Below are 23,092 nucleotides of genomic sequence, written 5' to 3'. Positions count from 1 at the left end.
GATCTGCCTGCATTGACACCATTGTATGCGAACTACATTAAAAACTATTGATTTTTACAATGGAATGAATCAATACTGAATTTACTTAAGCTGGACAATAACACCATTTTCTTTAAGAGCTGCTGTGCAGCCAAAATTATTTACCTGTTATCAATGTAAAGCTGCTTTGACACAATGTGCATTGTAAAAAGCGCTATATAAATAAAGGTGACTTCACTTGACTTGAAGTTAATCAAGTTACTTTCAAAAGGTGTTTTACTCTATTTTGTTCACTTCCGTTTGGGATGGGGGACTGGTTGTCTCCCTCGGTTGCTCCCTCCTCCTCCGTGAGGTTTATTTATTTGTTTGTTGCTTTATTTTTGCAAAATGTCCCACACATGCAAAGTTGGTTGATAACATAACTGCAATAAAGTAACAGCCTATAGTTAACAACTACTTGTTTACAAAGTGCCATGGGAAGTCAAACTATCTTTACTTAAAATGTTCTTATACTGAACGTTAATTCAGAATTAAGATGTTAATTCTTGGAATACATACAGGTGTTTCCTAATGGGCATATCTGTCATATTAGCAAACACATTTTACACATGGGGAAAACCAATATTTAGTCAATAATTCAAGAAGGTTAAGCTCTTGATTCTAACTTGTAGTTGGCCAATGAAAAAGTAGTTCTTGTAATTGTTCAACATCTTTCGCGATCTTTTTGTGATTAATCATGCAATTTTATTGCGCTATGTTTTTGTGCTGAATTTGAACTGGAACGCCGTCCCCCCTCGAAATTCCCTCCCCGGACGCCGTCCCCCCGCGTGACGCCCCATTTCCAGCCCTGAATACTTCCTGATCACTTGACTGGACGCAGCCGGACAGTCGGACGACCTTTTAAATCTTTAAGTAAAACTGAACCGCGGACATTTCACGAACATGATCGAGCTTCCGTCGGCGGAACATCTATATTTGTGGTAATTTATAGCTTTTTGGTTTAATGCAGCATTTGAATATGCACCAGACGAACTGTGTTTTGATGTCAGTCCTGCTAATGATCGCTGATGGTATGTACAGAGGCTATTATTAGCTCTCTCTCTCAAATTTTTTTTTTCAAATTCAAATTCGCTTTATTGGCATGACTTACACAGTATTGCCAAAGCAGTGGCCATTGAACAAATAATGAACAAATAATGATTATATAATGCATAAACATGTAAATATACATACAAGAAATAACAACAATAACAAAAAAAAAAAAAAAAACTGTACAAACATTAAGAATATTTCTGATTCTAGTTTTGTCCACTGGTTGCTGTCTCTCTTAGATTGTGGCAAGCTGTTACGTATTTTGCTGCTGTTGCAATCAATTTGCTGTTTTCTCCTAGAATATAATTTATTTTTTCTGTATTTGAAGATGCCATAAATTTTGGTTCTAGTAGCTGGAATTTAGTGAAATAGTCTGATCGAATACTGAGATAGTGGTCACAGTGCAGCAGGAAGTGTCTCTCTGAGAGCACAGTGAACACAGTCTCTGCTCTCGCGGCTGCCATCTCTGCCTGTGCCGTCCTCTCTCTATAGCTAGGCTATGATCACTCAGCCTGTATCTGGTTAGGGTCTTTCTAACTTTATGTTCTTTAACACAGCTAAGATATTCTGCTGGTTTGTAGTCTCTTTTTAGTTGTAAATAGAGTTCCATCTTTTTTTGTAATTTAGTGGCATCTTTCCAATAGTTGATGTAATTTTGTTTTTGCAATTGAACAATTTGTTTGGGCCGGATTGTGCTGTGTAGGTTTGGCTGTAGTTTCAGCACCAGCTGTGATAAGGCGCTCCTGATCAGGTTTTGCTCCTGACACTGTAGAGCTTCTGCCTGGTATGAGTTTGGATCACTGTATTTAAGGTGTTGGTAGAATTTCAGAGCTCTTTTTTGGATGGTTATCAATAAAGGGTATTGTCCTAATTCAGCTCTGCATGAGTTGTTTGGTGTCGCTCTATTTACTTTTAATATGCTTTTACAAATTTGAGTATGCAGAGTTTCAATTTCTTCTTTTTCCCATTTTGAGAAATCTTGGGTTTTTTGGGGTCCCCATACCTCACTGCCATATAGAGCAATTGGTTCAATTATTGCTTTTAGGATTTTCAGCCAGGTTTGGATTGGAATTTCATGTCGAATTGTATTTTTAATCATGTAGAAGACTCTCATTGCTTTTGCTCTCAGCTCTTTCACAGCCAGATTGAAATTCCCTGTTGAACTCAGTTTTAGTCCCAGATAGGTGTATTCGTAGGCGTGTTGGAGGACCTGGTTTCCTACTCTAAAGGTGTATCTATTTTCCCTACACCTGGATCTGTTTTGAAAAATCATTATTTTTGTCTTTACTAGGTTAATTTTAAGAGCCCATGTTTGACTGAATGTCTCTATGATGTCGAGGAGTTGTTGTAGTCCCTCTTTTGTTTTTGACAGAATGACTAAATCATCTGCAAAGAGGAGACATTTGATTTCTGATTCAGTCAGGTTTGGGCCGGGGGCAGTCGAATTATTTAATGCTTTGGCTAATTCATTTATATAAATGTTAAATAGTGTGGGGCTCAATGGGCAACCTTGACGGACTCCTCGTTGTTGGGAGAAAAATTCTGTCCGTTTATTCCCTATTTTTACAGCACATGTATTGTTTTTATACATGGTGCTGATCAAATCAAATGTTTTCCCTCCAATCCCATTTTCCAGTAGTTTTAGGAAGAGTCCTTCATGCCAGATTGAATCGAAAGCCTTTTCAAAGTCAACAAAGCAAGCAAAGACTTTGGTTTTGTTTTGGTATACATGTTTATTAATGATCGTGTGGAGGGTGTAAATATGGTCAGATGTTCTGTGCTTGGGCAGGAATCCAATTTGACTTTTATCCAGGATTTTGTGGGTTTTGAGAAAGTTCTGCAATCTCATATTAATAATCGAACAGAATATTTTCCCCAGGTTGCTATTGACACATATGCCTCTGTAATTGTTTGGCTCGAATTTGTCTCCTTGTTTAAGGATTGGTGTAATCAGGCCTTGATTCCAGGTGTCGGGGAAATATCCTACACTCAAAACATTGTTGAATAATTTGATTATTGCGGTCTTGAATTTGTCATTGGTGTATTTGATCATTTCATTTAATATTCCATCAATGCCACATGCCTTGTTGGGTTTTAATGCATGTAGTCTATCTGTTAGCTCGTTTATTGTAATTGGGAAGTCCAGGGGATTCTGATTGTCTTTAATTTTTTCTTTCAGGATTTCTAATTTGGTTTTTATTTCATTTTGAGCAGGATTTGTTTTGGTTGTTTTGTACAGATTTTCAAAGTGTGTCCTCCATATGTTCCCGTTTTGAATGGCCAATTCTTCCTGTTGTGGTCTATAGAGAGTGTTCCAATTGTTCCAGAAGTTACTGGTATTTATTGACTCCTCCATTGCTTGAAATAATTGTTCTGTATGCTCTTCCTTTTTTGCTCTTAGAGTTTGTTTGTAGACTTTAAGAGCTTCATGATATTGATGGCGGAGTTCTTGATTGTCTGGGTCTCTGTGTTTTCGATTGGAAAGATTTCGTACTGTTGTTCTAATACTTTTACACTCACTGTCAAACCACTTTTCGTTGGTGTTTTTTGGTTTAATTTTTGATGATTTTTTCAAATTGCACATGGATGCTGATTGGTGGAATATGTTGGTGATGTCATGTAGTGCCAGATTTATGCCTATTTTATTTTGTGGATATGTGTTAATTATAAATTTGTCCAATAATAATTTGATAGTTTGACTTTCTATTGCACTTTGATAATTTTCTGTGCTGTTTTTTGTCCACTTGTATGATTGTTTCAGCTTTAGTAAATGAGAAGGCTGTCTGTGTGATTCATTAGTTTGAGTTCGTTTTAGATATAATGTAATTTTACAGTGGTCTGACAGAGGTGTTTGAGGGCTGACTGTGAATGCTCTGAGATGCACTGGGTCAATGTCTGTAATGAAATAATCTACAGTACTGTTGCCCAGAAATGAATTAAAGGTATAACAGCCAAAAGAGTCTCCCCGAATGCGACCGTTTATTATATATAGACCCAGTGATTGACAGAGTTCTAGTAGGCTTTTTCCACTTTTGTTTGTGAATTTGTCATAGTTATTTCTGAGGTGGTATGAGGGCAGAGGGTGGCTGGAGTTTGTAATATATTTGTCTCCCTGTGTGTTGACAAAGTCTGGTTCAATTCCAGTTCTAGCATTTAAATCGCCACATATTAACACATTTCCTTTTGTCTGGAAATGGCAGATCTCATCTTGTAGAATGGAGAAGGTTTCTTCATTGTAATAGGGAGATTCAGTCGGGGGTAAATATGTAGCACACAAGAATATGTGACGGTCTGTGGAGACAGTGTCTTTTTGGATTTTTAACCAAATGTAAAATTGTCCGGTTTTTATAGATTTGATTGAGTCTATGAGTTCTGTTCGGTACCATATCAGCATTCCCCCCGAGTCTCTGCCCTGAGTCACCCCTCTTAGTTTGGATGATGGTAGGACTATTTCTCTAAATCCAGTTGGGCAGCCAGTGGACAAATCTTTTATATTCCATGTTTCTTGTAGTATTATAATGTCAGAGTTCTGGATTTCTTTTTTGAAGTCTGAATGTTGGCTCTTAATACCAAAAATGGAGGACCTTAGTCCTTGAATATTCCAACATGTGATTTTTAAGGAATACGAGTCCATTATTTAACTGTTTTTGTTATTTCAAAACAAGACAAACATCAGTATATTGTTGAATTGACATATCAAGAAGAATATATTAAATATTATGATGCATCTAAGAATATATTTAAAACAAATTGAGAATTAAAGTAAAATACATAAAATAAAAATCATATTCTTATTATATTTTTCCCAAGAATATATTAAATAAAATGAGATTTCTAAGAATCCCTTTTAAAATAAATATATAAATAAAAGAAATATAATGCACACACACACGCACGCACACACGCACGCACACACACACACACACACACACACACACACAGAGTACATTTCTTTCTTTCTTTCTTTTTTTTTTTTTTTCTTCCTCTTCTGAGTCACTAACCCATGAGGTGAGAGCACAACAGAGTCAGCATGTGCTGGATGTTTCTGAGGTCTCTGGATGAAGATGAGGCCTGCTGGCTGTCGACTGTGCTGGTGTTGGAGTGGATCAGTGATCGGCTGACTGCTTCAGCGTAGCTCTGGCTGTCCGAGTGCTGTTCCTGCTGATGTTCATGTGAATGAGAAGGCGAGGAGGCTGCAGGCCTGGTCATGTGAGGTTTTCCAGGGGGAAACATAGAGCCTCTCATTGGGATTCTCTGCTCAGAGTTGAAGTGGTGGAGGGGGCGGTGATTTGAAGGGTGTCCCTGTAGTGGCTCTATGGGGTGTCCATGTGATCGCTGTTGTGTGTTGGAGTTGCGGTTCAGTGTGATGTCCTTCAGGGTCTTTGTAAAGATGGGGACTGCCCTTCTGTGGAGATGGACATGGTCGTAAAGACTGCTGAGATTCAGAGTGGGGTGCTGAGCCAGGTATACGTTGGGCTTTAGGGCACAGTCTCTGGATACTCTTGCATTTATATGCCTGATGGTGTCTGGGTGGAAATCAGAGCGCAGTAACAGGGTGGAGAGGATAATTTTGGAGTTGGGGAAGTTGGAGGATGCCTTCTCTGTTACATTTATGAGAGCTGTAGCTACTCTCTCTTGTTGAGCTCTCAGGTCATTGGTGCCAGTGTGGATGATAATATGGCTGGGGGAACCCAGCTGTTCTTCACACAAGAGCTCCAGGGCTTTCTGTGTGTTTGGGCACCATATTTTCTTGACATTTCTTCTCGGGAACAGTTTATTTTCATCAACAAACTTGCCATTCGAGTCCATGAGGAGTACAATCTGAGACTGTGTTTGACTGTAGGAGTCAGATGGAGGAGGGCTGCTGGGGTTGATGGCTGTGGTGGGAGGAGAAGGAGAAGGGGTCTCCTCTAAGTTCTGCTGTTCTCCTCTCTGTGTCAGCTGCTTCTCCAAAGCTTGCAGTTGTTTTCTGTAGGACTCTCTGTCCTCTCTCAGTCCTCTTATCTCTTCTCTCATTACAGACACTTGTTTGTTGTATTCTTCTCTCTGTTTTTTCAGTTCCTGAATGTCTTTCTTTAGCATTGCTATTTCTTTCCTGTAATCCTCTTTTCTTTCTGTTTGATCAGTCTCCTGCGCTACTCCATGCACCTCCTCTCTTAGCTGCACCAGTTCCAGTTCCATCTCTCTGAACTTCTCTTTCATGTCGTTGATGATGCTGTGTAGAAGGGAGATCTCCTCACTGTCATCCCTGGACTGCTCATTTGTGGATTGATGGGTGGAGGTGGAGGTGGAGGTGTCTTCTGCCTGTTTCAGTGTATTAGGGCTGATCTTGTTCAGCTGAGCTTTTCCTTTAATTTGGAGGAAGTCCTTTCTCTCTCTCTCTCTCTCTCTCTCTCTCTCTCTCTCTCTCTCTCTCTCTCTCTCTCTCTCTCTCTCTCTCTCTCTTCAACAAAACAATTTTAATGCTCAGTTCTTTATAGAGTATTGCTCTATACAGTGGATCCCCCAAGTGGCCACTTACAGTCGCTGACATTGCAAAATATAAATTAACATATTCAGATCAGACCAGTGCCTCTAGACAAATTAAGAAAAAAGCGCTGTATAAATAAAGGTGACTGACTTGTTGCAAATTTTGTTTGCTGTATACAATATGCTTTTTTTCTGTAACTACATGATCTGAATGCTGTTCTCCATTTTTTTTTTTATATAGTGCCTAATGAATGATCTGTAGTGCTTAAATTATTGACTGATGTGTGTTTAATCTGAAAGCATTGTTTGATTTTGAGAACAGGTGAAATGGTTTGATTTTTGCCAGAGTCAGGGGTTTTGTTAATGTAGTTTGAAGATGTGGTTTTGTGTTTAATGTTGTGAGAAAATGGGTGATGGTTTCCAAAAAATGTGTCTTAGCAATTGTGAAAAACTGTAAAACTAAGCTTGCTGTTTACGCCACTCTCCCACATCTCAGATCGGGGTTTTGTAATTTTGTCTGGCCCAACCAGACAGGGTAGATTTCATATAAAAAGTTTTTTTCCATAGTTAGTCACATAAGGAATAATTGAGTCCGGGCCGTTGAATTATTAGAAAATAATGCACACCCAAGGTGGTAATGCTGCCACGATGTGAAGCGAAGTGTGAATTATTTTCTAATAATTCAACAATGTGGAGTCAATTATTCCGCTTATACTACAGTTGCCACACCTCAAGACACTGTTCTGATGTTCAAGATATTTGTCAGGTTTTTGTGCTTAAAGCACTCTTGTGTTTGGGACTAATTTCTTACGCATCTCATCCCAAGCCTCCGTTGCTAATTCCAAAAAGTCATTTTAGAGCTAGTAACAGAGGCTTGAGCCATTGACAGCAGAATAATACAGTTGATACAGTTATTAACGCAGTTAGAGAGAGAAAGAGAGAGAGAGAGAGAATAGGCATATATCTGTGAATTAGCCTACCTGAGCCTACTAATAGCGAAACTGTAAGTTTATCTACCTCAAGAACCGCAGTTATTACCTCACTGGTGAGAAATGTCAAGTAGCTTTTAAATTGCTTAATTATTTTACTGATTATCAGAGAAGCGCGGACAACACATTTCTGTGCAAGTGTGTGTCTGTACTAGAGAGAAAGCGGGAGAAAGAGATTATGACATTTCAGGATATAATAAATCGTATTTTGTGGCAAAAACCATGACAATAATTTGTCGTTTACTATATTTATTAGCTTGGTCGGTGTCGTTGTGGGTTTTGTTTCTTTTGCGGTTTTAGGCTGTAGGACCTATTGAGATAACTGAAATCATTTGGCGAAGTGATATGGAACTGTAATGCGGTCAAGACCTGCTAGAACTACTTTAGCCGTGTGTTTCCCTGAAAATAATCGCACACCTTAGAACGCTGGTCAGATTCGAGCATTCAACAGCCCTGTAGTATAGACCGGGGCTGCGTTCAGCCCCGACAAAACGTTTTTTTAAGCGGAAACGCTGCTGCTTTGAACACCCTGTTCTGATGATGCAAGAGTTGCAACTATGGCAGCTGAGAAGGCCATTCTTTGTGTTCTTTTTGAAGAATTTTCGGAGCCTGAAGAAATTGGGATAAATACGTGTTTAATACTGCAAAATATGCTCGATGATACAGTCAATGCCCTTGCCGTCCAAAATAAAAGAGAACACATTTGTAAACGATTTTACTTGGATCCATTTACGAGCTGTCTCTTTAATCCCACGTGGTTTATATACATGCTGCTGCTGATTGGCTGACATTTTTGACACACCCACCAAACAAGAGAAAACGTATCTCAAACCCGTTGCACATCGTTTCTAGGAAACATGTCGTTCAACCCGGAAACCGTAGCAAAACGTTGCCCCGGGTGTGCCTCATACGTCCTGAAAAGTGAAGCTGCTCGCTCTTTGATCGCCCCCTGGTGGCTGGATGCACTACAGGTCATAAACCTCGCCCTCTCCATTCAAACGAACGGGAATTAGTGAAAACAAAAAAATAAATTATGCTTCAAATAAAATTTTCAGAAAGATGGTTTTGGTCATTTAATGTATTGTTATATATTCAATTGTTCGTTTTTGTGATAAGTTTGATTTTATCTAGCAATTTGATGCTATAGAAACGGGGCGTGTCATCATGATTGACAGTTTTGACTGACAGCTTCTCTGAGGACTGTCAGAGCTTCGAGGGGAGTTTGAAGATATATAACTAACTATAATTTTCGATTTCTGTGTTATTTCACAATAACAAAATAAGTTGTTCAGCAGTAAGCTGTACTAACCGACCTACAGGATCTGACGGATCACTGAACTTCAAAAAAATTATTGCTGCTGCGCAGCGATAATTAGACCGACTCCAGACATTGCCTTTGAATATGCTTTAATCACGGCCAGAGCACCTCGTATCAATCACTGAGAATCCCACCAACAAAAGGAGTACAACAGTTTTTATAGAACAGGAGCATGGCAAAGGTGACATGATTACATAATTTTTCTCCACTATTATTGGTTCTTCATATGAATAATTCAGCAAACCCTTCTGTTACTAGGTAAAAGAAAATCTGGATTTCTTGATTACAGCAGTTTTTTACTCAAAGTCATGATTTTATATATTGAGATTTTTTGTGTCATTTCCCTTTTGTTATTTGGACATGATTCAGACACACTGACTTTGGCCAAAGTGTTGGATATTTGGTTTTCCAAGCATATAAATGTTAATCCTGCAAGAAAATGATATTTTAGTTATGATTAATTAAAATTTCCATCACAACACCATGACCTAAAACCAACAAAAGATCAATGTCTTATTATGCTATAATTTGACGTTTTGTGGATGTTAATCTTATGATGTTCATTAGACGTCAGCTGTTGGTTACTAGAGACCATGATTTAAAACCAACACAATATCAACATCAACTGTCACCATATTCTACATCAAACTGATGTTGACAATAGACATTGTTTTGACATTGAATTTCGGTCACTGTAAGTCAGAACTTTTATTCAATCAAATTGCAACATCTAATGATGTTGTGTGCCTGCTGGGTATTTACTGAAGTGTACACAAATTGGTTAGCTGATTTGACCCAGTGTTTACAACCTTTTTTTTCTATAACAATAAAAGTAAAAGAACAATCTCTGTCAAAGATTCACAAACAGTTTGATTTTGAAGTGCAAAAGCAAAAAACAGTATTTAATTTGACAGAGATAATCATAGGTATTTGTATCTTTGAAGACACACAAACCATTCGGGACTGAGGCCAAAATATTGAATATTTTTTATACATACTTTTTACATATGCTGTAGAAGAACAATATTTGAGGTAATGGATGAGATAAACACAAAAAAAACGTTACTCTCTCTCTCCCACACACACACACACTATGAAACACTACACATAACATGAGTTTCTGACCTCTCCTCTATCGTCACAGTATGATTTTTGTAAAACAAATACTTGTTCATGTCAGTAGTTTTGGTCTATGTTAGTATGTATCCATTATGCTTTGAAAAACTACAAAACAAAATTTATTTAATTTCTCTGTCTCAGGATTCATTGTGCACGGTCCCTCTGGTCCTGTGGTTGCTCCTCTGGGATCTTCAGTCATTCTGCCCTGTTATGTTGATGAACCTTTATTAATGGAGGATCTGGAGGTGGAATGGAGAAGAACAGACTCAAAGACTTTAGTTCATCTGTTTCAAGATGGTGAGAGTCGACCAGAGTCCCAGCAGCAGGATTATCAAGATAGAGCTCATTTCTTTACTGAGCACATTAAAGATGGAAACTTCTCCCTCCGTCTGGACAATCTGAGAGCTGAAGATGAAGGAGAATACACATGTACGGTTCACCATCAGCAGGAGTCTGGAGAGACTGTGGTTCAAATTAAAGATATTGGTGAGTCTGAACTCAAATGGATCTATGGAGATATTTTTGCTGTGATATTTACTTTGTTTGTTCTTTCAGAGCGTTTGCTGGTCTCAGGATCAGATCGGTCCATATCTGTGTTTGTGGGTGAAGACGTCACTCTGAACTGCTCTGTAGACTCTCACATCACTCCTGAAGACTTTGAACAGGTTTCATGGAAGAAAACTGATGAAGATGAAGAAGTTCTGGTTCTGCTCTACCAAAACAATAAGGTTTTACCAGATTCATCACATGAGCGATACAGAGACAGAGTTGAGTTCTTCACTGCTGAAATCCCCAGAGGAAACTTCTCTGTCCGACTGAAGAGTGTCAGAACTGAGGATAAAGGAGTTTATATGTGTCAAGTGTTTGCTGGAGGAGCTTCAGCCAATGCAACTGTAGCGCTGGAGAGACTGGGTGAGTCTTAAAACAGCTAATACACAAGTGTCATTTAGTTACTCGTTTATGACCAGTTGTATATAAAGTTTATTAAAATTCCAGATTGTACAGCAAAGTGATTTTTATTTATTCCAATGAATACAATTGGCAATGTAATGGACAATAACTAAACAGCAAAGAAATGACTAGAGTGACAGATCAGATGACTTCACACAGCTAATAGACACACACACAGTTCAGGACAGTGATCTTCATGACAGACCCAAAAGGCACATGATAGCTGAAACTTCAGTCGCCCACAAAATACATTTCAATCCCACATTTAATTTCCTTTTTCATTATACTTGCATGAAATAATAAAAAGGACAATTTGTCAAAAAACATTAAAAACATTCAATATATTATTTTATATGTATATAGTTTAGATTTTTATTATATACATTTTTAATTATATTAAATAAGCTTACGATTTGCTTTCTCAGCAATTATCTTTTCAGTCATTAGTTTTATTTATACAGAACTTATTTCTCAGTACTCAGTACAAAACTCTTCACACAGTTATCTTCATCATGGTACAGCAGTTCATTTCACATTCTTTATTCTGTATTTGAAAGGGACAATGCACTTTAATTAACATAAGTTCACAAAACATGAAAAAAATCACATTCCATATAAAAACACATTCCAGTAAACATAGCCATAACCAGAGCACATTAACACAAACACAAAATGACTGTAAATATAAGGAGACAGAAACAAGCCACTACTCCAAATTATGAAGACATGTTTGATTATCCAATAACCACTGTTTTATCGATGCAGAAAAAGCAATAAAAGATGTAATATTTCTTAATTCTGTGTACAGTATTTCAGGTATGTGCTGCTCTATAATAAATGCCTGACTGCCCAAAAGCGCTTGTTATTGTTCAATCCCCTCTAGTAATGGCTCTAATAGATGAGTTATGTTTTTTCTAATAAACCGGACTTCTAATAAGTGCAGGTGGGGCCATACCATGTAAAATCATAATACCATGTAATTAATCATATTTTCCCAGTTTAAAAGATCATATTAAAATTGATGATATAAATTAGACATCACTCTCTGATGATATAAATTAGACATTTTATGCAATATTTTCAAATAATTTTCTATTGATTAAAATGTAGGTAGGTCATTAAAGGGTTAGTTCACCCAAAAATTAAAATTCTGTCACTTATTACTCACCCTCATGTCGTTCCACACCCGTAAGACCTTCGTTCATCTTCGGAACGCAAATTGAGATATTTTTGTTGAAATCCGATGGCTCAGTGAGGCCTGCATAGCCAGCAATGACATTTCCTCTCTCAAGATCCATTAATGTACTAAAAACATATTTAAATCAGTTCATGTGAGTACAGTGGTTCAATATTAATATTTTAAAGCGACAAGAATATTTTTGGTGCACCAAAAAAAAAAAAAAATAACGACTCATATAGTGATGGCCGATTCCAAAACACTGCTTCAGGAAGCTTCGGAGCGTTATGAATCTTTTGTGTCGAATCAGCGGTTCGGAGCGCCAAAGTCACGTGATTTCAGCAGTTTTGGCGGTTTGACACGCGATCCGAATCATGATTCGACACGCTGATTCATAACGCTCCGAAGCTTCATGAAGCAGTGTTTTGGAATCGGCCATCACTATATAAGTCGTTATTTTGTTTATTTTTGGCGCACCAAAAATATTCTCGTCGCTTTATAATATTAATATTGAACCACTGTACTCACATAAACTGATTTAAATATGTTTTTAGTACATTAATGGATCTTGAGAGAGGAAATGTCATTGCTCCCTATGTAGGCCTCACGGAGCCATCGGATTTCAACAAAGATATCTTAATTTGTGTTCCGAAGATTATTGAAGGTGTTACAGGTGTGGAACGACATGAGGGTGAGTAATAAATGATATTATTTTAATTTTTGGGTGAACTAACTCTTTAATATACAAACTGAATAACAAAGGACCCAATATCGAACCTTGAGATTGACACCCCTCTACTGTTAATAATTTTACATGGTCCATGTTTACATTACAGTATGAAATTATTCATAAAATGTCCTCTTTTGTATAAATGGTAATGAAATTACAGTTTGTTTTTCACAATTGCTAGGACACAATTTCTCCATACAGATCATTTATTCATAACTCTTCACACAGTTCTCCTGACCAACTTTCAGCTTCACAGCAGTTAATTTCACATTCAAAATGCACTAAAACACTTCATTCATGACTCAAGTCAACTCATCTTTCTGGAACACTAGCAAAGTTTTGAGTTCATCACTCAATAAAACACAAATCCAAAAAAACAAAACAAAAAAAAAAACATGTAGACAAAACCATGACCTAACAAACCGATGTTGTGCTCACTGTGTGAAGAGTTTTGAAAATTAACACTTGGTTAAATGTTCAACTACAGTTCAGCATTAGCTGCAGTTGATCTAATAGTTTTGATAGTATTTTCTTTTCTTAGCTTTGGAATATATTTCAGCTCAGTATTACTGTAGAAATGTAGGAAATCTCTTTTGCAGATCTTTCAGTGGTGACTGTGTCTGAGTCAGAAAAGAAATCATGCATGCAATAATGTGTTAAATTGACGTCATGCTTGTGTGTGTCCCGCTTTATCATATCTTAGGGACAAATTTGTGCAATATAAGGAACTTTGCACAATACTATCATTGTCCAATAGCTGTGTGTGTTTCTCAGGTTTCTCTGCTCTACACATAATAATGATGATTCTCTGTGTTTCTGCGTCTGGATCTGCACTTCTGCTCTGCTGTCTGATCTACTGCAGATCACCTACTAAAGGTACAACTATAACAGGAACATACTCTGATTTACTGTGATCCAGTGCAAAATACATCTGAACCTAATAATAATAATAACCATCATCATAATAATTAGTGTTTGAGTGTGTAAATCCAACGGCTGCTGATGATTTTCCTATGGAAATATTATGTTTAGAAAAAGTCAAGATGACAAAAGTTTGTTAATGTGATAGATGGCGATGTGAAGCATCAGACTGAGAGGGAAGGTCTGAATCCATGTGCAGAGATTTATTAGGAGGAACAACAAGTAAAATCCACAGAATGGTTCACATCAGGCAATGATCATATACAAGGCAGTTAGGCAGAAAGGCAAACAGCATACAGAGGCAGTCCAAGATCAAAGTCCAGAGTCAAAAACCAAGAGAGAAATCCAACAGACAATAAGCAACATTCAGAATCACAGTGTGAAACCAACAATACTTTGCACTGAGTGAGTAAACAGTCAGAGCTTATATAGGCCATCCTGATTAGCTGATGAGGAACACCTGAGAACAATCAACTCAGAATTCAGGTGAGTGAGACCTCTGGTGGTGGAGTTGAGAAATGGCAGATGTGACAGACGAGTTTAATTCATTTGAGTTATCATGAGGTATAAAACATTAAAGTAATTTCTGGTAGCAGCTGTTGAAGTATTGTTGAATTTATATAATCAAATTTGAAGTGTCCTGAAGTTTTGTGTAACTAGTAACTAAACTCAGGAAAACTAGCAAAATCTAGTACCTATAGACAGATTGATCATCAGTGTTGTGTACGGACTCTGTTTTCTTTGTTTGAATATTTTTGTGAAGTTTTTTTGTGGTTTTGATAGCATCAATCAGTGTCATTTTTCTGATTCTAGATTCATGAACAAACCGCTAGTGTTTACGAATGATTATGGTCATGTGTTTCTGACAATGTCCCAATAATCTGATCACAAAATATTTGCACCTGTATTTAGTGTGATTAAAACAGCCTGACAGAGGCTGATAGTGGGGTTATTTGGCCTCAACATTTACCTCACATTTGAAATTAAATCTCTTTTCTTTCTCAGGTTTGATTGTGCAAAATGATTGTAAAATGTTTTTCTCTCTGGGAGGTTCAGTGGTTTTGCACTGTCATGTTCCTCCAAACTTACTAACTGAGGATCTGAAGGTGGAATGGAGAAAAAAGGACTTAGATGATCTGGTTCATCTGTATGAAGATGGTGAGAGTCAAGCAGAGAAACAGCAGCAGGATTATCAAGACAGAGCTCATTTCTTTACTGATCACATTAAACATGGAAACTTCTCCCTCCGTCTGGACAAACTGAGAGCTGAAGATAAAGGAGAATACACATGTACAGTTTACAGCAAGAGGGATTGTGTGTTTTCAGCCAAAACAAATTTGGATTTGAGTAAGTAAACAGATAAAAAACAAATCAAACTGGACTCTTAATAGTTCATCAACAATACAGTACAAAGAGTTTTCAGCTGGTTTGATTATTTAGTGTTTTAGTGATACATCAATATTACATGTTTGAGGCAGGAGAACTCAAGATAATGAAGACATGTTACAGTGTTGTCAATTTATTACGTTATTCACAGCTGATTACCGTAATGTTCAAAGTGTGTGTGTGTGTGTGTGTGTGTGTGAACCTGTGCAATTATTTCAACAAGATAATTATATAGTATCTTATTATATTTGTAATCCTGAATATGTAGTTATACATCTTAAGAAATGTATTAATATATCTATATAATCAGAGCTATAACTATAGTCAGGATTAAAAACATTGAGATGTCATATATATTTTATCAAGACCTACCCAATTATGATCCGTCGCCCACCAGCAACCGCTCCCTCCTATTCCAGCATCCCAACCAGCCACACCAACCTCTAGAGGTTAAAGTTCGTTATAGTCATTACTCTGGGTCCTGCTTACCACCCACCCTGCAAGCCACAGAGTGCACGCTCGGCTCCTCGCTTTTCTTGGTCTTATTATTCCTTCCTCCATTTTCCTGTCCTCTAGTCATCCTTTCACATCCCACCGTCGACCAGTGGTGGCAATGAGATATGATGATGCTTTGGACAGTTTTGAGTTTTATACAGAAGAAATGTCTTGGGATTATGGCAAGCGTGTTATTCCAATTATTAAGGGGGGTCTACTCATTGCAGGTACCCAGATATATAACGTAAGGGAGGGGAAGAAGAAAGAAAGAAAGAAAGAAAGAAAGAAAGAAACTGTTGTCACTGTTGGTTAACCTCATCTGCTGGGTTCCAAAGAAAAAAAAACACTAAAACATGTTTCTATTCCTTTATAGAGTTTTATATGGATGGTGATTTCATTCCTCTGGGATCTTCAGTGGTTTTGCCCTGTCAGGTTGACAAAAGCTTGTTACAGGAGAGTCTGAAGGTGGAATGGAGAAGAACAGACTCAGACACTTTAGTTCATCTGTATGAACATGGTGAGAGTCGAGCAGAGGAACAGCACAAGGATTATCACAAAAGAGCTCAGTTCTCAAATAAGAAGATTGAAGATGGAAACTTCTGCCTCCGTCTGAAAAAACTGAGAGTTGGAGATAAAGGAGTTTACAGATGTAAAGTTTACAAGGACCAGGATTGTGTGTTTTCAACTGATGCAGAGTTGGAACTGGGTAAGAGTAAAAAAAAGAGAAAAAAAAAACTGCCCTGATCAATTTATGATTTTGATGAAGCAGTATAGTTACAATAAAAATATGATGCATTTAAGTGATAAATATAATTGTCTGGGCTGGTCATATATTATTAATTATATACATTGAATGAGCAGCAACTACATTTGAACATGTATTTATATGCTTTATCAGCTGGAGCTGGGTTTATAAAGGTGAGTGTCTATTGAAAGTAAATTCCTACTCAATTAAAGAGCAGAAATCTAGAAATTATAATATAAAAGGTATTAGCAGATAATATCAAAAAATCCCAATTTGTGGAAGGAGTTATTGTGCTTTTGGCCTGTGAGAGTCATGTCTATTCTCAGCACAAACTCAGGCTGTTCATTTGTAGTTTGATAGATGTATTTTACAGCAGATGCTCTCTCTGTAGTAAATAGTCCTAATCAATCTGTGTTGGTGCACAACATAATGCCAGACATAAATCCTCTTTTAAATAAATATCCATTTTAGTCCAAAGAATTCCATGTGCAGTTCACTCAGTTTTGTGTGAGAGCAAAGGAAATCCGTGCGAGCATTACATTGATGTGCTCTCGCATCACAATAATGCGCTCTCGACATTAGACAGTAAAATAACGCCATAGATATAGACACAAAAGCTGTGTGTTCACGATTACTTTCCCTGTGTATAGACTGCATGAATATGTTGGAAGTGAAATCTAAAAGGTGAATATGAATCTTCAAAATTTTAATAATGAAAATGAGTGTGAAATGTTTTGAAGTGAAATATTCACAGCTTAAATATACGACCATGTTGAATCTCAGCCTATAAAAATGCAAGCGCTAAAAACACAATGCCAATCAGATTCAAAAGACTTGAGAAAATGTTATCTAATTTTGTGTGCAGTAAGGTTTTTTTATCAGCCCGTCAGAGAAAATCGCCATCAAGCACTTTTGAAGAAAATCACTGGATTCAGTTCATGTAAAGTTTGTTAGGTTGATGACGTCAGATCTTTTAAAGATAATCAGAGTTTGTTCAAGGCACTTTAATAGCAGTTAAACTAGATATCCACAGCCAGAACTGATTCATTTGCTTAATAAGTTATACATGTGAAATAGTCTGTACTTATTTTCTGTTCTGTACTTGTGTTGCTTGTAACTTGAGTCTCCAAATGACTATTTTCCACACCAGTCTATAATTGTGGTATAATGTATGGAAGTTTATTAATGCCAAATGTATTTGAAATAAAAAGCTTGTTGAATTGCACTAATTAAAAAAAGTGCATTGCATTAACCGTGCTTGTATTTTATAAATGTACGATGGGCGTCCTGTGTGAGTTCTCTCTGCTGTAATAACACACAGTGAGGTCCTTGAACCTTCTGTGCTTAACCCTTAATAAATGTTTGGGCTTTTAATGCATTTTAGGGCTGTTTAATGAAAAAAAATACACAAAATATGCCTCAATTATTTTTAACTTATTTGACATAAATGTTTAATTTTCAGGATTGACTGTGGAACCTTCTCATCACACACCTGTTCCTCTGGGATCTTCAGTGGTTCTGCCCTGTTATGATGATGAACCTTTATTAATGGAGGGTCTGAAGGTGGAATGGAGAAAAACGGACTTAGAAGATCTAGTTCATCTGTATGAAGATGGTGAGAGTCGAGCAGAGGAACAGCACAAGGATTATCATGACAGAGCTCATTTCTTTACTGATCAGATTCAACACAGAAACTTCTCCCTCCGTCTGGACAATCTGAGAGCTGAAGATGAAGGACGATACACATGTACAGTTCACAGTGGATTATATCAGGATCACAGGGAATTTTCAACCGAGATAAATGTGGTACTGAAACTACTAGGTAAGTCAACAGACAAGAAAAAACCTACTCTTCAATCCTTAATCAGTACACAAACAAAAATAGTGCTAAATAGCACCAGCAGTGGTTCATTGGATCATAGGGGAACCTCTTTAAATGTTATATAGCACCTTTAAAAGTGATATACAGCACCTTTGTCATATGGTGCTATGTAGAAGAAGCATAAGAGGTGCCATTTAGCACCAGCAGTGGTTCATTGGCTCATAATCATAGGGGAACCTTTTTTAGTGCTATAGCACCTATTCTTAAAGAAGCTTTCTAGCATTTGTCAAATTAGAGGTGCCATATATTGTTTTATGAGCTAGCAGGGCCCATTATAATGCCAGATACTACTATAGACGAGTCAATATGCTTCTAAATGACACTTTTACTTAAAAGATGAATGATAATTAATAATTTCTTACCAAATCATGACTTTAGAGGTTCAGAATCCTGTACTAAATGCTTACTGAGAAACAAAATACATTACACTTTCAAAACCTTTAAATGTATTTCTTTCAGCAGCAAATAACCTCAGTGCTGACAAGTCAGGGAATATACATGTACAACATCACAATATACTCCCCTTTTATACACATACAAAATAATGCAACAAGCTTGAAATATGTACATTTTTGAAGAAGACAATAGTCCTGTTTTTACATACATTATTTAGTTTATTTGGAAAATATATAGTCTTTTAATAAGATAGTGCTTAAAGGCTGCGGGGAGGATCATCCCATGCAGTATGACCACATTGTGCTCATGTTGGATGGCCAGTTAATCACAGAGGAGAGCGAGGACATCTCATCCGTCTGTGTGTATATTTTACATTAGGAATCCAATCCAGTATACTAAAGGACTGAAAAAGACACTGACCTTTTTGGAGCGTGTTTTTTGAAATTGAAGGATGCAGTCAGACTTCCTGTCACTGTAAAATGTGTTTACAACTCAATCTTTCAGAGTCAATATTCTCTCTTGCTCTCTTTCTTCCAGTTTTAGTTCCAGTTTCTATATTGTATTTGAAATCCTGAAGGACTTACAAAAATGTTAGTGCGCTGTTGACAATGAAAGATACTGCAGGACTTCAGAGCATAACTGTTTGCAAGTGGTTGTATTAGCAATTTTCAATAATTTCACTCACTCATTAATCTAATGTTACAAAGACTACAGATTTCAATTCAATTAATAGGATGTTTGCATTGAAATCATTTGCATAAGTTGTGCAGTAAGTGTAGTGCTTTGATTAGATTGTGCTTCACACACTGTAGTCAACAGTTCATGGCTCACCTCAGCTTCAGACAGCAACCCGGGTCCACCTTGAGCAGAATAGCTGCTTCCAACTGTAGGCCTTTAAACAAAATAACATCATTAGGTTAACATAACATGGGATGCTTTTACCCAATACCTTTTTTTTTGTTGTTTTTTAAACATTCATTACTGTGTTTAAAGCCCAAAGTATAGTTCAGTTTTTATGCGCATACTCTTAGTCAAATGCACAGCCTGGCAAACTATGCTTCATTTGACTCGTACACGTAGACAGGCATTCGACGCATGTGCATTGCAACGAGTTGTAATACCTCTCCTGGCCTGCGTCGTATCGCTCCCTACATAAAAGTTACAAAAACTCATAGAAGTCATACAAGCACCGCTAGCCATGACAGTGACGGTGGTGTCTTTAAAGAGAGCGCCTTCAGATCCAGACTCCTGGAGGGAAAGCTAGGAACACCAACGCCAACTACTCTGCCAGGCACTGATGTCACGGCCCCCTTTTCGAGAAAATCGGAACAATGGCTATGGAGTTCGAAAAAGTAATTTTTTTTTCAGAAAATTCAAAATGGAGGGAAAATTTTCATGACAGAAAATGACGTCATGTGGTGAAATTAAATCGCCTTGAGCCAAGGAATTTTGTTTCTAGCCCTTACAGTTAAAAAGTTATTAGCATAAATGTGAGTGCAAATTTGGACAGTTGGTGGCGCTAGAGTGATTGAGATAGAGACATCATGTCATTCTACATCCGTAAGACCTTTGTTCATCTTCAGAACACAAATTAAGATAATTTTGTTGAAGTCTGAGAGGTTTCTGTCCCTCCATTGAGATCCAATGCAACTACCACAAACATAAGGGCCTTCAGGACACAACTTACACCCATATTCACTTTTTACAGTGTAGGGGGACCTTGGGGACAAAAAGGTTGAGAACCATTTTATCTTCAGAAAATACACTGTATTTTAATGTTGTTTTTTAATCCTTTCCCCAACTAAACTAAGAGAATAAGAGAGTTAGAGAACCTTTAAAGAACCATACAGGGGCTTAACAGGTTCTTCATACGGTGGCGGTGCTAAATATCACCTTAACCACTGCAAAGAACCGCTGAAGAACCAACGTTTTTTTGAGCGTAGTATAGCCATTTATGATATTACATTTGTGTTTCCAACACAGTTTGAGTTTGATTCATTAAGTTATAAATGTAATAGTCAGGAAGAACAGAGATGTGTGTTTTAAATAAAACTGAATGACTGATAATGATAGTTTAAATAATTAATAAATATTTCATTAAAACATAATTTTATTATTTGACTGGGCATGTGTTATTTTGTCTTTATTCTCCAGACACAGTGTTTCGTCTTCAGATGTTTCTCGTCTTCTGTCCAAATATTCTGATGTTTCTGTCTTTTGTCCTCTGGGGTGTTTCTGAAGGTCAGTGTTTCAATACTGATGGTTTATCAATGCATTATGATTTATCATTCAAATATCTGTTTATATGTACAGTAATATCTGGTGTTGTTTCAGGATCTCTGTTTGAGTCGGTCTCTTGTTGTGCTCTTTATTTTCTGAGGCCTCTCATGTTGCTCTGGGCCGCTCCATATATTAATAACTTCACAGGTATGACTGATTTATTATTATTTATATATTATTATAGTATATGAATTATAATACGCATAATGTTTACACATAAACCAATGAATTTTACAACAAAGAAATTTCAATGGTTTTTTTTTTTTTTTTTGGCATTTGTTTCATTGTTTTGGTGTTGAAAATGATATTGTGAATGTAATTATTTAATCTTTTCTGTTTTACAGGCAATATTAAAACATGGCTTCAGTCTGACAGTTATTTGGCAGAATATATTGTTTTCTCAGGTGTTTTTTACTCAGGTAAATAAATCCAGATGTAAATCAACAGTCATCATCATAAACACATTAAAATGCACATTAACAGTTGAACAATAATTACATTTAAATGATGTGATATTTCCAATATCCTACAGGAAATCATTAATACTTGGAAGTGTCTTGTGTTACTGTTGTATTTCTGTCAGTATATTCTACATGTTCACTGAATCTCTGTGTGACTCGACACATTTATGATCTACACCGGTTAGTTATGAAAATATTGCATTAATTGTTACAGTAGACATCATGTTAGTGACTGAACTAAAGCTACTTCTGAATGACATCTCAACCTGTGTCAGGGTCAGAGGTCATATAATCAGCACAAAGGTCAAGGGTCAGTAACAGAAGAGAGACTGACAGTTAAAGAATGTGTTGTAATGTTTGTATAAAAGCATCTGTTCAGTGAGAAGAGTTTTTGTAATTCCTGTGATCTGTGTTTATATTTTGTTCTTCTATTTTAGTAATTGTTGTTTTTTCTCTTCCTTTATTCCAGTTCTGTTTAAATCTGCCTGGGACAAAAGTCTGAATTACGCCGGATTTGAAGGTGTCATGATTATAGTCATGTTTGTGATGGTGCTTCTGCTAAACCTCTTATTTATTATTTACTGTAAGTATTTCCTTCATCAAGAGTCAGTGACATGAGCAGAAATCATGTTTTACCACATTAATGCTGTTTGAGTTACAAAATATACAAACCATAATATCAGACCTGATTATCAGTTAATTGAAGCATTTCCATTAGACAAGGTCTTTATATAGCAGATTTTATGGATGTTATAAGGATGTGAATTGAAATAATAGCAGTGAATCAGCAGGTAAAGTTATTAGTTTATCTCTCTCACAGATACACTCAGCACTTTTATCATTATTTTCTCCTCAGGATTGAACACACTCTCTTATTGAAACATTTTCAGAGGCGTCCGATCACCTCATGTCATTGATTCACTGATTCACAGTCTGGAAAACCCTGAAATAACAGAGAATTTTCAAATTGTGATTTCCAGGCCATGAAAAATCATGAAAATAATTAACATAATAGTGAAATATGGAATAGTTTTGCTCAGCTGTAAAATATTTTATCAGCATGTTTCAGTCTGTGTTGATTTCCAGGTATAGCCTGTATGTATAGCTGAGGTTATAAATTTACATTTCCTTTGCAGAATCTGAAAAAATATTATCTTTTTTATGTATGAGGGATAATAAATTGCATGTTTTTGTTTAGTACTGTATATAAAATAAGATATTTCACACAACAGTGTTTATATATAATCCATAAGACAAAATTACAGCTGAATTTACACAAGCATTTCAAAAGTTATAAATCTCATAAATCTTAATACTGTGTGTGGTTACCTGGATGATCCACCACTGTTAGTTTGTTTTGTGATGGTTGTTCATGAGTCTCTTGTTTGTCCTGAGCAGTTAAACTGAGCTCTGTTCTTCAGCACAATCCTTCAGGTCCTGCAGATTCTTCAGTTTTTCAGCATAATCAGCATATTTGAACCCTTTCCAGCAGTGACTGTATGATTTTCAGATTCGTCTTTTCACACTGAGAATAACTGAGTGACTCAAACACAACTATTAAAACAGGTTCAAACATTCACTGATGCTTCAGAAGGTTGATTAATAGTCCAGGGGTGTAAACTTTTGCACAGGATGATTGGGGTAAATTGATCTTATTTTGTCATCTGGAAAACATATAAATGTCTTCTAAAGGACAGAAGTA

At 36.7% G+C, this 23,092-nt stretch overlaps 1 protein-coding gene across 24 annotated transcripts in view; it reads left to right on the top strand.

Moving 5' to 3' along the window:
• The first annotated feature begins 813 nt into the window (after positions 1 to 813).
• LOC127509871 (uncharacterized) overlaps positions 814 to 23,092 on the top strand; it is an 86,806-nt gene continuing 64,527 nt past the window's right edge. For 6 of the 24 annotated variants that reach the window (XR_007929377.1, XR_007929379.1, XR_007929380.1 and 3 more), the window contains exons 1-7: positions 833 to 1,049; positions 10,108 to 10,452; positions 10,522 to 10,878; positions 13,599 to 13,700; positions 14,751 to 15,092; positions 16,000 to 16,332; positions 17,834 to 18,193. Coding sequence is in view for 18 of the 24 variants with exons in the window: in XM_051889068.1 (XP_051745028.1) it covers positions 983 to 1,049; positions 10,108 to 10,452; positions 10,522 to 10,878; positions 13,599 to 13,700; positions 14,751 to 15,092; positions 16,000 to 16,332; positions 17,834 to 18,193 (1,906 nt within the window). In the remaining 6 variants the exon portion in view is untranslated. Of the gene's footprint in view, positions 1,050 to 10,107; positions 10,453 to 10,521; positions 10,879 to 13,598; positions 13,701 to 14,750; positions 15,093 to 15,999; positions 16,333 to 17,833; positions 18,194 to 20,803; positions 20,891 to 20,983; positions 21,077 to 21,273; positions 21,349 to 21,859; positions 21,974 to 23,092 lie in introns of all 24 variants that reach the window. The other 18 variants (XR_007929378.1, XR_007929381.1, XM_051889067.1 and 15 more) reach the window with 13 other exon arrangements.

This window comes from Ctenopharyngodon idella, chromosome 3 (assembly GCF_019924925.1).
Source record: "Ctenopharyngodon idella isolate HZGC_01 chromosome 3, HZGC01, whole genome shotgun sequence".
NCBI classification, from domain to species: Eukaryota; Metazoa; Chordata; class Actinopteri; order Cypriniformes; family Xenocyprididae; genus Ctenopharyngodon; species Ctenopharyngodon idella.
This window is presented reverse-complemented; position numbering and strand designations above follow the sequence as displayed.